We start from the raw sequence: 16,223 nt of genomic DNA, 5'->3' as shown, positions 1-16,223 counted from the left end.
ATAATAATAATAATAATAATAATAATAATAATAATAATAATAATAATAATAATAATAATAATAATAATAATAATAATAATAATACAATGGTGATAATAGTACTACTAATAATAATATGTACAAACAAGTGATGCACAATGCAATTGCTCACCACCCGCTGACCGATGCCCAGCCTAACCCCGAGCAGTCCGGCCCCCTCCCCCCGGCTAGCCACCCCTATATATTGTTTAGCATGACGTCAGATGGTATGGAATACCCCTTGGGCTAGTTTGGGTCACCTGTCCTGGGTCTGTCCCCTCCCAGCTCTTACTGCACCCCCAGCCTGCCTGTTGGCAGGACAGAGCAAAAGGCTGAGATGTCCTTGGCTTGGTATAAGCACTGCTCTGCAACAATTAAAACATTGGGGTGTTATCAGCACTCTTCTCATCCTAAGCCAAAACACAGCATTCCATCAGCTACTAGGAAGAAAATTCTGTTCTAACTGAAACCAGGACAATGGGATAGAAGATATCACTTAAAGGGCCATCACACTGCATTGCTTTCACCTTGTCCCCTATTTTTGCACTCTCTCTGGCATGTTCCTCCTGGAAACTTTCCACATTATATCTGCTCTTCTGGTGCACATGGACAGACCCCAATAGACCCTATCACTACCAGCATTGTCCTCTGATACAGTAGAGTAGATGGTATTAAGAATCCTTAAATTTGGGATGTTGTTTGTCTGCCCAGTTGCAGAGAAAACATTGATCTCCTTGATCTTCAGGCCTAAGAAAGATTGATCCTACTGGACAAAACCACACAACTGAAGGCACGTCTATACAGCATAGGTGAAAGTTTGGGACTAATGAAAAGAAGGACATGATGCTAAGATAACATTCATTGAGTCAACACTGAAGAGATGTCCTGAACAAGTAGCTGGTAGATGCATTTGCTGGGTAGCAAAAAAAAGCAAATAATGCAAAGGTGATAAAAACACTTTCCCAGACCATACAAAGACTGCAGTACCATCTAAAGGTGCTCATCAGTACCTCCCACTTTGTCCTGTTTTATGTATCCTGCATCCTTAATATAACCCTTACATCAGAAAGATTACAGTATGTACCACAGTCCCTGCAAACGGCAAAGAACTTTGTGTGAGTAAAATCAAAAAACATCTAGTGTAAATACTGACTATAGTGCAATTTGGTCTTCATTTCCACATCCATTTGATGTCTGCTTCCACTAATTCTTGAAAAGAATGTGCAATACAAAAAAGACAAGCATAGTCCTGGTAAGGAAATAGAACTCAAAAATCTGCAAGCAGACACCCTTCACTTCCTCCTTAGGTAAACTCCATATTACCAAGCATAATTGGGTAAAGCAATGGGTGTAACACAGCTTACTAGACTATCCACAGGTGACTACAGTTTTAAGTGTTCATAGAAATCTTCAATGGCTTGTAACAAATTAATTTTCTTCCTGTCAATGAAGGTTAAGGCTCGGTTACTTAATACAAACAAGCATCTTATTGATAGCACCAACTTAGCCAGAGAAGCCCGTCTAGTAGTATTCACTGTAACCATTTGTTTTTGTTCTAAAATATTCTTTTAGAAATTACTGGAAACAGTAATTCCAATCATTATTTGACTAACAATGGATTGACAAGAGTCACCGTTGTCAGACTATATGTAAGAAGGGCAACTGTCCTCTCCATGCTGTGTGGCAGCATGTGTTGATCTGATGATCCGCACTGAATTAGCAGTGGAGCTAATCTCCACAGAAGCTGCCTTTCTCAAACTCAGGTTCTCCCCTCTCCGAGTCTTCTTACAACACCATTCACGTGTTCTTGCCAGGAACCCAGACACTACAAAGAAACTGACTTGATTGTAAGCATATGTTTTTATGTACCTAATTTTGATAACACCATCTATGTAGCTGACCGCATGCAATATCAGAATCCACTAACCATTGGGAAAATATTTTGTGTACTGATGCCCTCCACCTTCTTGACATACTTTACAACAATAAGTCATTTTTTCACTCATTCAGACAAAACAAAACAGATCTGAACCACTTATACAAGTGAATATCAAACTCTGAAGAGAGACAAGGGAGATCACAGAATCACAGAATCACAGAATTTCTAGGTTGGAAGAGACCTCAAGATCATCGAGTCCAACCTCTGACCTAACGCTAGCAGTCCCCACTAAACCATAGCCCTAAGCTCTACATCTAAACGTCTTTTGAAGACTTCCAGGGATGGTGACTCCACCACTTCCCTGGGCAGCCTGTTCCAATGCCTCACAACCCTTTCAGTGAAGAAGTTCTTCCTAACATCTAACCTAAAACTCCCCTGGCTCAACTTAAGCCCATTCCCCCTCGTCCAGTCACCAGGCACGTGGGAGAACAAACCAACCCCCACCTCGCTACAGCCTCCCTTGAGGTACCTATAGAGAGCGATAAGGTCGCCCCTGAGCCTCCTCTTCTCCAGGCTGAACAAGCCCAGCTCCCTCAGCCGCTCCTCGCAGGACTTGTTCTCCAGGCCCCTCACCAGCTTCGTTGCCCTTCTCTGCACCCGCTCAAGCACCTCCATGTCCTTCTTGTAGCGAGGGGCCCAAAACTGAACACAGTACTCGAGGTGCGGCCTCACCAGAGCTGAGTACAGAGATGGATTCATGGTTCTCAGCACAGGAGATGGGTTAATGTCTGACTCCACAACAACAAAGTAGAATACAGTCCTGCCAACATTAGCACATTTTTAGCAATTTTTACCAAATTGAACAGGACTAGGGAGACACCAACTGTAGACAAGGAAGTCTTTTCTTCCATACTCTTCCTGGTTTTAATGACTAGATATAGTATTCCACCATCATCAATACTCCTATGTTGCTATCACCCATGGAATCACATCTACAGTAATGGTCACATTGCAGCTAAAGCAGGGCTGCCTCATGAGGGGGTTCTAGGAGTGCTAGGTGATACCTAGGAGCCCAGGTGACCCAACATATGCAGTGACTTCACCAAGAGGACTCCATCCTGTGGGATCTGAGAAGGGCAAGCCAAGCAAGGCCCAACATCTGATAACAGAGTCCATTAGCAACTCCAAGGATGGCAAAAGATGAAACAGGTCCAGGATACCTCCAAAAAGAAGGTCCAGAGGAAGGCCATCCATGATACTGTCTCTAGGTACTTTTGCCTGCTCTGTGCTGTTGGTCTTTTAGGACTGTAGACACCTCCAACACAGTTCAGGATCCAGCAGGAACTGTACTCCTGGTCTTGAGCAAAAATGTGGTGGTTGGACAGGGTTGTGTGTCCCAGGTGAAGCCAGGCAGAACCATTAAGGCCTTTTGAGGCCCTCTGGGTATCACAGTAAGGAAACACCAAAAACAAAAACAAAAACAACAACAAAAAAAAAAAAAAAAAAAAAAAAAACAACAACAACAAAAAAAAAACAGTTAACAGTCATCCCCTGCAATTGCATACACAAAGAGGAAAAAAACAAAACACAAACAAACAACAACAACAACAACACAACAACAACAACAACAACAAAAACATACATATAAATGATGATTTCTGCACCTAATAGAAAAAAAAATACATGGTAAGGATAGGATTACAAAGTAGACTACTACTATACAACACCCCAGAATCAATCAAATCAATCAGTTACACCAGGGCGTAGGTCACTGCAAGACAGCATTGCATGAGAACTATTAGCAGCCCTAAATCATTACAAATGAGCAACTGCAACTGTCAGAACCATACTTCCATACTTGGAGAGGTACACTATACGTTTGTCAGCTCCTTAGGTGAAATTGACAGGTTAGGCTAACAACCTCCAACAGATAGATAGTGGTACCTATCTGCTTTTTGAAGAGAAAACAATTTATTCAAAATATTTTTTCTAACGTCTGTAAAATAAATCTATGCAAATTCTAAAGTAACATAATATTTATGCAGATTACTCTGGACTACCAGAAGGCCACTAAGACTGTATTGTTTATCTGCATTTAGTATCAAATAAGTCTTGCATGTGAAGTCTCAACCACTTTAATTACAAAGAACAAAAAGCTCTGATTATTTCTATGGGGCCTTTGGTAGCCTAGTCCTTTGCCTAGAACTTCCTATTTATTCTTGCTGTTATGCACCACTGAAATTACACATCAGAATTGTGGGTAAATTCTCAGACGTTGAACTTGGGAAGTTTCAAACACAAGGCTACACAAATTACAAGCAGGATTTTGAGATCCATGGGTTTTTTGTTGGTTTGTTTGTTTATGTTGTTGTTGTTTTTGGTCAGTGCTGCAATCAAATAAAGACTTTTCAAAAGAAAATTCATGTACATCCTTTGCCATGAGAACACGTGTCTTGGAATTGCTAGTAGGCAAAATGTGAGGCAGTCTACTCAGTGCATGGGATAGTGAAAAACAAAACAAAACAAACAAAAAAAAAAAACAGTTTGAGTCATAAAGGAGATTAAACAAGCATTCTATTGACTGTCTATCAAGTCCAGAGTATTTCATTATTTATATGAAGTGGAGCAGCTCCAAGAGGAGAAACTGTAAGACTGTAAGTGTCCAACATCATCACCAGTGACTTGGGCATTTGCCTACAGTCCTGGATCAGCTGTCAGACGGAGCAGTCTGTCCTAGAGCAGTAAATTACTGGCCTCGTGTTACATTTCATAGCTACCTTCCACTAACAGTAGTAGTGCTGAGTATCTTTCTGGTGGAAAAAAATAATTTTGCACCTAAACTACGGATTCAGTAAGGATACTTAATGGATCATTATCTTTCTTTCTCTTCCTTTCTTCCCATATGGTAACTACATCCACCAAGTGATAAATAATCAATTTCTCTTTATTGTAAGAGATAAGGTTACTTTTATTACCTCTCCCTCACGATCTTCTACTTCTCCTACAGAAGAATTAACTTTTCTCTCTGATGGTCTCATTGATGTGTATCTGTTTGAACTTAAAGCAATTGTACTCAACTAATATTCAGCTTAAAGTATGCTTCTCTTTCAGACTGTGCAATTTTTTCTCAGCTTATAGTATCTGATCTGAAAAAAAAAAAAAAAAAAAAAAAAAAAAAAAAGATATTACCTCTACGTATTAATCTCTTCCAAACCTTAGTCATTGAAAGAGAATAGGAATACAACCTACTGTGTTATTGGTGGAGCCGTATTCTCTTACGTTTCAGATAGAGACTTTGGTCTGATTTTACATCATTTAAGGCTTTCAGACAAACTTTAGATGATTTAATGATTAAAGACCTGAAGGAAGGTGGAATAAATGTGAAGAGGATTTGCCAAAAGTCACTCATGACACATTACATCATTGTTTCTATTAGACTGAGATAAACATGGGCAGATAAATGTAGATCAGATAAAATGCAAACCTCAGAAAAATATTTAACATGAGGTCACAGGAAAATTATTAGGTATGCATAAAACAACAGAGAACAATATTAAAAGACATCTAAGTGATTAAGAAGTGGCTAAAATCAGATAATATCTTTTAGCAAAAGTTCCCTCTCTGCAAGAATGTTAAAAGTGGGATTCCATGGGATTCATCTTAAAAGTCTTACTACTGTTTTGAGTGGTGATATTTGGCATAAAATGAAGGAGTGAGTTAGAGAAATTTTCCAGAGGATACAAAAGTTGTCATCAGCATAGGGGACTGTATATCAAAGACAAAAGAAACAGATGATATGAATGACTGAAATAAAGTGGCAAAAAAGACATGTCATGAATTTAGAATCTAATTAAAATTTCTGTTATAAGATGGAGATTATCAGTTGGAAAAAAAAAATATGAGGGGAACTAGATGTGTGCATTAATCTATTAGAGAGTCCTTATGAGAATGGTACATTCTTGGAACAACTCCTTTCAACTAACTCATTTACCAAATTCATTTCATAACTTGGTAAATTAAGAGAAGGATTATGCAGTCAGGTTGCCAATGGCATCTGGGATCAGGAGGTCCCTTTCAATCTTCTCTCCATTTGTCAGAGTAAGCAATGCCTTACTGCCCTGTGCTTTTCTGTTCATCCAGTGGTACCAATGGAAGGAGGAAGAATCTGTCCGAGAAAGTGGAAGTGCCAAATTCTATAACAAATTGTATACTCTATAATTCCAGATAGCAGAAGGCTGAGTTCAAATTCCTGTGCTATTCAGAGCATTAACAGCTTTGCTGGAATCCTGTCATGTAGCCTGCTTGGTGCTCCTACAGAACAACACTTCAAAAGTGGGTAAAAAGTCTATTTATCTGCCAGGCACTCAGTAGTTCAATCTGAGACAGGCTGTGTTATTCAACATGTTCTCTTCAGATCTATCAATTTCCTTGGAGGGGACAGTACTGATTTTTTGCAAGTCATATGGAAGATATGTTCCAGTGATCTGCACTTGTCAAAGAATAACTGTTTCTCCAGAGCCAACTTATGACATCAGCAGCACCTGCCAAAAATTATGGTGCAGATCAAATGTGGCATTCAAAGTTTGTGCCCTGTAACTGTCTGGCCATTCCACTTGGTGTGTTAAAGCCTTCACAAAATGAGACTGTAGGTTTGGGTTTTTTGCCCCTGCCATTAAACCAATCCATAATAGCAGATGTCATCACCCCCAAATAAAAATAAGTGACGGATGAAAAGATTTCATCAGTTATTCCTGGCAGTTGGAGTCCTCTTGAAAAGGGGAACTCAGAGGTAAAAGTGACAGTATTCGGTAATCACTCAAGAAATCCATACTTTGACAGAAGAGGAAGCTACTATACACTCAAAGTAAGCATTTATATTCTTGTATTTTGGCCAAAATAAGATTTTCTCTTTCTATCTTGATTATTAAATTCACCTAAACATACATGCACTTACATTTATTTAATTTTTGATAAATTGTGTGAATTTGCATAACATTTTATTCTTTTTCCCTCCATGACCTTGTATTATGGTAGATTTTATTGAAAGATAATCTGCACCTGTCTGATTATAAATTTTCAGAATTATCCTGCCTGTTTTGTCTTACTCTAGTCCTAACTTCAATTATTAACCTGTTGTTTGTTTCTGTGTTGTTTTGGGGTATTACTATACCTTCTATAACAACATACATACTTCAGCTGAATGAAAAAAAATCATAAAATCAATATGGGATTTTCATCCTAATGATGCAGATTAATTTAAGGCTTTTTAGAAAATAAAGATTTTTTAATTATTGTTTAAAAATAAATAAATAAATAAAAATAAACATGATTTTATCACAGGAACTGTACTGTAATAACAATTCAATAATACTGGAAAATGCTCTATGTTTAGGCAAACAAACCCCAGAGAAGGGCAAAAAGAATAAGAGATTAATTAGTGGCCCAACAAAGATAAAATAGCTTATGGTCATGATATGACCCTGGGGACTTGTTCCACCTGAAGGCAAAGATAGCCTTTCAATTGTTTACAATGACAAAAAAAAAAAAAAAAATCAGAAACATAAATGTTTATGTTGTTCATGTTCAAAGTTAAAATTGGTTGAAATCTTAATATATTGAAAGTGTTTAAATTTACCCTATGTCCACCTTTTAGAGAGGAAACATTTTTAAAATATATATATACAGTAAAAAAATAATTCTTGTTAAATTCTTGTCTCAGCACACACTTTGAAAATAAAGATTAGAAATGTTTAAACATTATTTCATCTTGATGGCTAAAGTATTTTCCAGTAAGAAAGAAAACATAAGGTTCATTCATTTTTAATAGCCAAACCAACTGATTGATTTTTTTTTTTTTTTTGTTATGAATCTTTTGGATTAAAATTTACTTTGACATTTTTTCTCAAAACATGTTTAGATAACAGCTTTGTCAATGCATTAAAATATTCTTCACTTGAAAATAAAAGATTTTCAGAGATTCTCATTGTATGAACAAGTGTTTTTTATCTACATAAAATACTGAATATTGGAGATGAAAGCTAGTTTATGATGCATTGAAGGGAAAGACCAAAAGTGGGTTAAAAAATGCTTCCCAGTATTTCAGACAAGACTTTCTCCTTTTCCTTGTTTATTTTACCTAAACTTTACTAAAAATAGTACTTTAATTCAAAACAGCAAGTGTCATTTCTGAACCTAAAAATGTCTCTGGCAGGATTCCAAAATAAAAAGATGGTTATGAAGGTGGAGAAGAGAAATTCCTTGCATTAGGTATTTGTTTAATCTCTTCTTGGTACTTCAGTCAAAGTTGTATGATATTCTGATAATTCAAAATATGCAGGCCAGGAAGGGACTGAGACCAGAGAATTTTGAAATATACTAATTTAGTACTTTTCCAAAACACATGTCTGCAAAAGAGTTTAAAAGACAGAACATTGTACCACTGGCTGCTTCTGTATTAATTTTGTGGCAGTGCTCCACATATGCTATCTCCCAGCTAGGAGCAAAATTCAATTTCCCTTACACAGGAGAGAACTGATGAGGAAAAAGTACTACTCACTCATTCTTTGAATCTCCTTTAAACATGTTCTGGGGCAGCAGGTCAAAGAATTTAAACCAATGTATTATATGTAGATGCTATCTGTGTATCATAAGTGACAGCCCTCTTACAAATTGCTGCATGGCCATTCTCTACTAACTAACAATTTGGCAACACAAAAAAAATAAAATATTCCTGTAAAGGACCAATGGTATAACAAACTGTTTCATGCACTCATACACATATTTCTGACAGTTGACTTTCAGAGCTGCCTAACATATAAGCTCCTTTTGCCAAGACCTAATTTTATTTTTAATTAGATGCTGTTTTATCACTTTATTTTATAAAAATAAATAAATAAATAAATAAATAAATAAATAAATAAATAGTAAAATCAGTCAATTATGCTTCAAATCAGCAGGTTGGACTCCACAACCCACAACCTATCTTACTTGTAGTAAGTTTAGTAGGTTTAGTAACACTCTGCCTTGCACTACCATTACACACATGCTAGTAGTTCTTCATAGGAAATACATCATGGAAAGTTTCATATGCAAATTTTTCAGTGTCATAAATGACACTCACACCAAGATTCCTGAATGATTCATTAAGAACACAGAAATGTTACTGTTTCCTATTTTACTTTCATATCATTGGGAAAACATTTTAAATCACCCTGCCAGTAGTAACTAGAAAAATGCTTCCTCGACTTTCCTTTAGTTTCTTCATGACAATAATTCGTTATATGAAATTAAAATAGAGATGAGAGAGAAGCCATTTTTCTTGCTTACTTTCCAGTTAGTCAAGAGAGTCTAAGAGTGTTTTTGACTTACAAAGAAAATCTAACCATCCTGATAGTTTCTGAACGTTGAGTTATCAGAGTAAAGGAAATAAGAACAAGCTGGTTTGCCAGTATTAAATACAAATGTCAGTGTAATTCCAATTTATTTTACTGGGACATTTAAATGGAAACAGAAACTCAATGAACCAATAAAAAATAGAGAAGTAAAATAGAAAGAGTGATTGATATGAAGAAAACAAATGGAAGATTACTCAGAAAGGAAGTTCCTAATTATAATTCAATTAGAAAAAAGAAGGTATTACATAATGTACATGACCTTTACTCTTTCTATACATAGATATTGTAACGTGAGGTTCACAGAAAAGATGTTTTCATACTTCACAGTATGAGAGATGCAAGCTAATAATGCCAGATGGCATCGTCTTCAAAAGTCTTATATAAAGAATCTGTCTTAGCCAGAACCACAGCGATAGATACCATGTGAAATATTCACTGTTACTGATATTCCTAAGAAAGATTATTAAGTCAAAAGTCCTTGGCTTCCAAAATCTTCCAGAAACACACCAGACTAACATTTGCAGAAGTACCTCCTTTTTGGGGTACCTGACTGACCATAACTTGTGCTTCTGAGTGAAGCTGCCAAGATCCAAGACAGCCAAAACAGATACAGAGGTAAAGATAAAGACTGGAGGCCCTCCTTGCATCACTTGAAGAAATTCTACTAGAAGTTTAATAATCATAAAATCTTAATTTCTAATGAAAGGTTAATGTGTTGTGGCAGACTCTTACACAAGGCAAAGTATAACAGGGTTTGGAGGGCAAACCTACTCAGACAGTTTGTTGGCAGCTTGCACTCGGCTTCTGTGGCAACAGTATAATTATCTGGAGTGTCAAGTGGACAGCTGCTACTGATAGAAGATCCTTCAAATGGTGCAAAGACCCAAGTGACCTGCTAGTCTAGGAATGATGAAATAATCATATTCCATCACTCACTGTAACTACTTATTACCAGAGCATTTATTGTAACATTTTCAAAGCCTATAGAATTAAGGTGCATATAGGGCATGTTCCAATATGTCCATGACATTCTGCAAGATCAAACGTTAAATAATACTGTTATTCTAGTGCCTCAGATTGAGCTAAAAGATCATTAAAAGATTACCTGCATTCTCACATCACTTATATACAAAATACTTTTAGGAATTGGTGCTAGTAAATCTGCTGTAACCATAGCCATATAATGCTATATCTCACTGTGCTACATCATTCCCAGTCCACAGCAGAGGAAACATAAGAAAACTGCTGTTTTCCTTAGATGAAAATATCTGACTGGTTTGGTGATATTACTTCTCTTGCTGACCTTGCAGTGACCACTAACATAACCATTCAAGCATACCTGATGCTTCATCCATTAGAAGATTATGTTATATATACTAACCAATCCACACTAAAATTTTACTGTGCTATGTTTAAGCAACCAGAATTATCTGTGGAAAAAAAAAAAATAAAAATAAATAAATAAATAAATAAATAAATAAATAATATATATATATATACACACACATATATGTATATACTGCAGCTGGAAGTTGCAGAGATTTTTCTTTTTGTTAAGCAAGTTTTTCAATGTGGTTAGACTTAGGACCAAGTTTGTAGAAATTATTTGTTTTTATTTATCTTTCTTTAAAAAAAAAAAAAATGTTTTAATGGATATTAAGCCAAATCTAAATATCTAGTCTAGGAATACCCCAAGAACTCAACTTTGTGCCCTTTTAGAACATCAGGAGTTTAAGTACGGTATTTGGTAGGAAGACCTTGCACAATACTGCTGTGATTGTTTTGTGTCTGACACTCTCTCTAATCTTCTGTTTACAACATGGGACAAATCAAAGGTTTACTCACATTGGCCTACAGTAGCATAGTCTTCTTAATACTTCATATTAATACTTCATAAGTATACTTCATATAGTATGGCAATATCTGCTGAGCAAATTGTCCAGTACATATCAGAGTCTATAAGGCAACAATTCATCAGCTAATGCTAGTGACAGTAGAATATAGATAAATGTAGAGAACCAAAGGGATTCCATAGCAATCCCCAAATTATGTACTGATCTAGTTATAGAAAACTTAGGAGCATGTTTTGTTTCTTTCTTCCACCCTCCCACTTTCTGGAGGGAGTTATAGCAGGAGAGTGATGCATTGGCAGGGGGGTTGGACCCAAAGATCTCTTGAGGTCCCTTCCAACCCCTACGGTTCTGTGATTCAGTGATTCTGTGAGATTGTGCTTCCTGCTTGGGGTAGAAGAATAAGAAGTTGTTGGTACCTCATATAATTTCCTACCAAAGAAATATTTGGCCAACAACAAGTATAACATATGATACAACTTTTCTGATAATTTCCTTTGGGAGTATGCAACAGACCTTAACCTTTCAAAGAACCATTAAGATTTGAAAACCAGTGCATGTTTGTTCATACCAGCAAGCATCTAATATATTTGAACATTTTAAAACCATCTACTTTTGAATACTACATGTTTAGCAAGGAAAAGAATCCCCTCACTTCTGCCCTTTTTCTCATATACTGGAGAAATTCAACCCTACATTCTAACAAGCTCTACTTTTAGTAGTATTTAAATTTAAATTTTGATAAATTAAAGAACAAGCCCATAACAAGCTCCCTAGAGCTTTGTACTTTGTATGCTTCGACTTCAGATTCATAATTTCCAGGCATATATTGTGTTTGATATCATTTGAAGTAGTAATAGTAGTAATAATTTAATAAATAATTTAATAGTAGTAATCATTTAAGTGCAAAGTATTTCCCTTGGATAACAACCATCTATGATCTCTTTTAAAACTACAGGAGACAGAAAAAGAGAAAACCCTTCACAACAGCTCATCTAAACTTCACTCACTATATTTGAAAGTATTTTTCCCAAGTTCTTGCAAAACCATTTAAAATCTCTCACATATTAAGCTTTCCACAATATTCCAGAAAACTGCCATGTGTAGTCTTTGCTCAGTACCAAAAAATAGGTATGGCATTTAACTAACACCCAAGGACTGTTTCAATGCATGAAAATTTTGCAACAAGGCAGAGTAAACATGGGCTATCTATACTCTTTAGACAACATACTTTATTTTAAAAGCCCTTCATGGGAAAGAAATTGCAAGGGGCTAAGCAAAATAGTGTCTTCCTCAGGTTCAGCTCCTGATTTGACATCCAAATTGTTTTTCAGATAATGAACAAGCATACCAACTTTGGACGCCACAAGATAGGTGGTCATGATGCAGAAGGACTGAAGAACTTCTGGGAGAAAGTCATCCAAGAGCATACCAGACAACGAGAAGGTGAAGAACTTAGGTTAAGGAAAAGTGCACTGAACAAGTAAGAGGTATTTTTTAATTTTTGGCCAAGAGAGCAGTCATATCATCACGTGTTTAAAAAAAAAAAAAAAGTAACCCATTATTGTAGTGCTTTATTCATAGCACAGATTGTGTTCTGGGTCTTTGGCACTTTTCCTCTCACAGCTGCTTGTCTCATATTTCCATGGCTCTTCTGCATGGAAACTCAGACACCTCTCACCCCTGAACCCCATGAACATTCTTTAAAGGCCTTGGAGCATAGCCACATAAAAATAAAGCACCTTGGCAGTATGGTCTGTGACAGCTAGAACATATCAGGATTTTTACCTGGAACTGGTACAGCTTCAGTAAATAAATAAGATTGTATCACATTAAAGCAATAGTTAAACCACCCATTTAATGTGTAGCATAAACAGATCCATAGCACCTTTATCGTATTTGACAGTCTTTTACATCATATAAGCCCAAAGCTAGAAATGGTACAATAAGGTTTGTCTATTCCATGAAACACATCTCATAAATATTCCTGCTCTACAACAGAAAATAAATAAGTAAACAAAATAAAAAAGGCTATTAAGTTTTTAAATTTTATTTTGCGAAAACAGTATAAAACCACAACCACCCCCAGAAGAAGCTGCGGCTGTAGTATAAATACTCCACTCAGGTGTAGTAGATTGCCTCAAATATTTCCTAACCTTTCGCACCTCAGAAATTTGAATTAGGGCCTCCGACACACCAGGTGAATCCCCTGAATAATGGACAGTGCAGCAGAATAAGAAATGTATGTCCCTCTTGTGTTTTTCTTATGGGATTTTCTCCTGAAGTTGGCAAAGTCTTTCCTGCATAAGTTTCTTCAAAACTGGCACATTCATATAAATTAACTTGATTTCAAAGAACAAGTATGTACTTGAAAAGGACTGAATCTTTTTAAAAAATCCAGATACTGTGACCCTGGCACCTAAGGAGGAAGCTATTGTCATCATCTTAAAGATGAGGAAATCAATACCTAAGTACACCATGTGTTCCATTATCATCAGATGTGGACAGGCCTGTTCTCAGTATCCTACTCCAGCTGGTCAGTAATATTTCCAAACCCAAATAATAAAGCTGTTGGAAAGAAAAGCCATGAAAACGTTCTGCTGCACTGAAAATCTTTGTCACTATGGCTTCAAAAACAAAAACAAGCAAAAACCCCCCACTGCCACAAGGAGACATCACAAAGAAATTCCAGTTATGGTTGTGTCAATAATATTTTTAATTCCACAAAATTATAAATGTTACAATTTTTTACATGATCCTGTCTGAATGAAAAAAAAAAAAATGCAGCAAAAGAATTTTGAAGAGGTCTTAATTACTTCAGGTAATTAATAGACACAAGCAAGTTCCTTCAAGGTCACAAGCCCAAGCAGTTCACAAGTGTTCCCTAATTTAAAAAAAAAAAAGGTACATTCAGTAGGTAAGAGACACTGTCATTACAAAATATACAGGTTCACTACCCCATGTAAGTGGCACCTGGGAGAATTAAACAGCTCTTAATAGGCAGGTGCTCCCTCTGTGACACCTAGGCTGGTAGTTAACAAGAAACAGCAGTGTTTTGAATGGCAAACATTTACTAACTAATTGCACTGCTTTTTGAGGCTTAACTATGCTAATGAGAGAATAGTGAAGTCAAGACAGGGCAGACCAAATGGGAAAAGTTTAAAACACAATCTGCAGTCAAACTCAGAAGCCAGACAAATGCAAGCATCCATGTGAAACAGCTAATGCTAAGTTATTCTCAGACAAAATCGTTAGCTGCTGTTCTTTTTAATACATTAAATGTAATATATAAATACATATATATATATATAACAAACAAGCAAAAACAACATATATTCCATGATGCATTTGGCATTACCATATGACATCTAATCCTATAGCATTGCTGGGTCAGGTGCTCCCTAATGCCGTTTCCTTGGAAAATGACCCTACCAACCATATCTTGTAGTAGTCCCTGGTGATCTTCTCTTCTCTCTGTACTAAACTTATGCCTTGCAGCTATGCAGCTTCTCTTGCATGTGACATCAATTCCTTTCATTAAACACATACAAGGTTTGCAGAGATTTTGGATTCCAAATGTCTATATCTTCTCCTTTTTTATTTTGTTTTGTTGTTGTTGTTGTTTCAAAGTAAAGCCAAATAGACATATTTCATTTCCTGCTTGCTCTTCTCTAGAGCATTATACAGTAAATTTGCAGTGAGGACATTAATTGTAATTTTTAATCTCTACATTAAATGACCTTATCAGAAAGACAGCGTAGCTTTGAGAATACCCCAGAGAAAAAACAGCCCTTCACACTGACAGTGTTTCAGCAGTTGTTTGACTCATTAGGAATCCAGCAATGTCACCCACTGATACCATCAGTGCTATCTCTTTCTTCCCTGCATTCCCAATCTGGTAAGCTGGAGAGATGTGTAGATGGTAAATAAATATGGGACAAGTGCTGTGGTGATGAAAGAGGGGAAAGATTCAACCCTGCTGAAAAGCTTTGGATGTATTTGAAAGATTTGGCTTGGTGCTTGCTGAGCACTTGTCCTCTCTTTGCAGGCTTCGCCATGAGTGGACTGAGAGGCTGGAAGGCCGAGCAAAACAGGTCCAGGCGCACATGAAAAAGCAGAAAGAGCAGATGACGTTGCTGTCTATTGAGGCTCTCCCCTCACCAGATAAAACAGTTGCTTAAGGTTACTGTGAAAATACAAAAAGCCCTGGGCTTGACTCTGACCTTCTGCATGCCCCTATTAACCAGTTACATTGCTGAACAAGCAACAGCTCAGACTTTGGTACTTTTCCAGACCAGTTATTAGAGCTACTAGTAAAGTCCTACATAAATTCAGTGCAAGAATAAGGCCACAGTATCTCTTGAATACTATGGAGGGAGAGATGAGAAGCACTAATCTGTAAGCCCACATGATATATTATTACCCCAAAGTAGGATGACTTTATTATGTAACTGCATTTTCAAATGACAACAAACATATTTCTCAGAAAGAGTATCTCTTGTTTAATAGGTATAATACATTCAGTTTGCTGCAAGTAAAGTTGTACATTTCCATTTACAGAGCTCTCAGACTGGCTTAATGCAGGTGTCATCTGCCTTGCCTGTCTTGAGCCACAGCAAAGCAGGTTAAAGATTAGTCTGGTCAGCTGGACAAAAGAGGAAATGCATTTTTAAATGGAATCAGGAAAAAGAAGGGATGAGGGTTTTGTGATCAATGTATAGGAGAGTTTCCAGATCTGAATCATTAATTGAAAAGAGGTAAAGCTTTTTTCTTTGGTGCATAGATATGAAAAAGACTACCGACATTATCATGAACTAGTTTGAGAGATGTCTGAGTAAGTGGGTAGGTAAGAGAGTTTGAAACAGAAGGCAGTTCATCACAACAACACAGAAATGTTCTGCAAGGTATTGTTTGCCATACCTGGTTTGCACTAATCTAAATACTTGCTGCATTGCTTCTCCTTCTAGGTCAGGTGAAATACAGCAAGTACTAACTAAACATAGGATAATAACAGTGTGCTCTGTTTACTTGTGAGTCTATGTATGTAAATACCAAAACATCCCTTGGATGAAAACATTTACT

At 36.6% G+C, this 16,223-nt stretch overlaps 1 protein-coding gene across 1 annotated transcript; it reads left to right on the top strand.

The window, feature by feature from the left end:
- Window positions 1-12,478: 12,478 nt before the first annotated feature.
- On the top strand, window positions 12,479-15,322 carry LOC309889743 (protein FAM240C-like; the record flags this gene model as incomplete). The annotated part of the gene is made up of 2 exons (XM_082782766.1): window positions 12,479-12,624; window positions 15,190-15,322. 2 exons carry the CDS (start codon window positions 12,479-12,481, stop codon window positions 15,320-15,322), a joined length of 279 nt encoding a protein of 92 aa, XP_082638892.1.
- Between the last annotated feature and the right edge of the window lie 901 nt (window positions 15,323-16,223).

Source organism: Aythya marila (assembly GCF_965140915.1).
Source record: "Aythya marila genome assembly, chromosome: Z".
Taxonomy (NCBI): domain Eukaryota; kingdom Metazoa; phylum Chordata; class Aves; order Anseriformes; family Anatidae; genus Aythya; species Aythya marila.
Note: the sequence above shows the minus strand (reverse complement) of the source record. Positions and strands in the feature narration are given on the sequence as shown.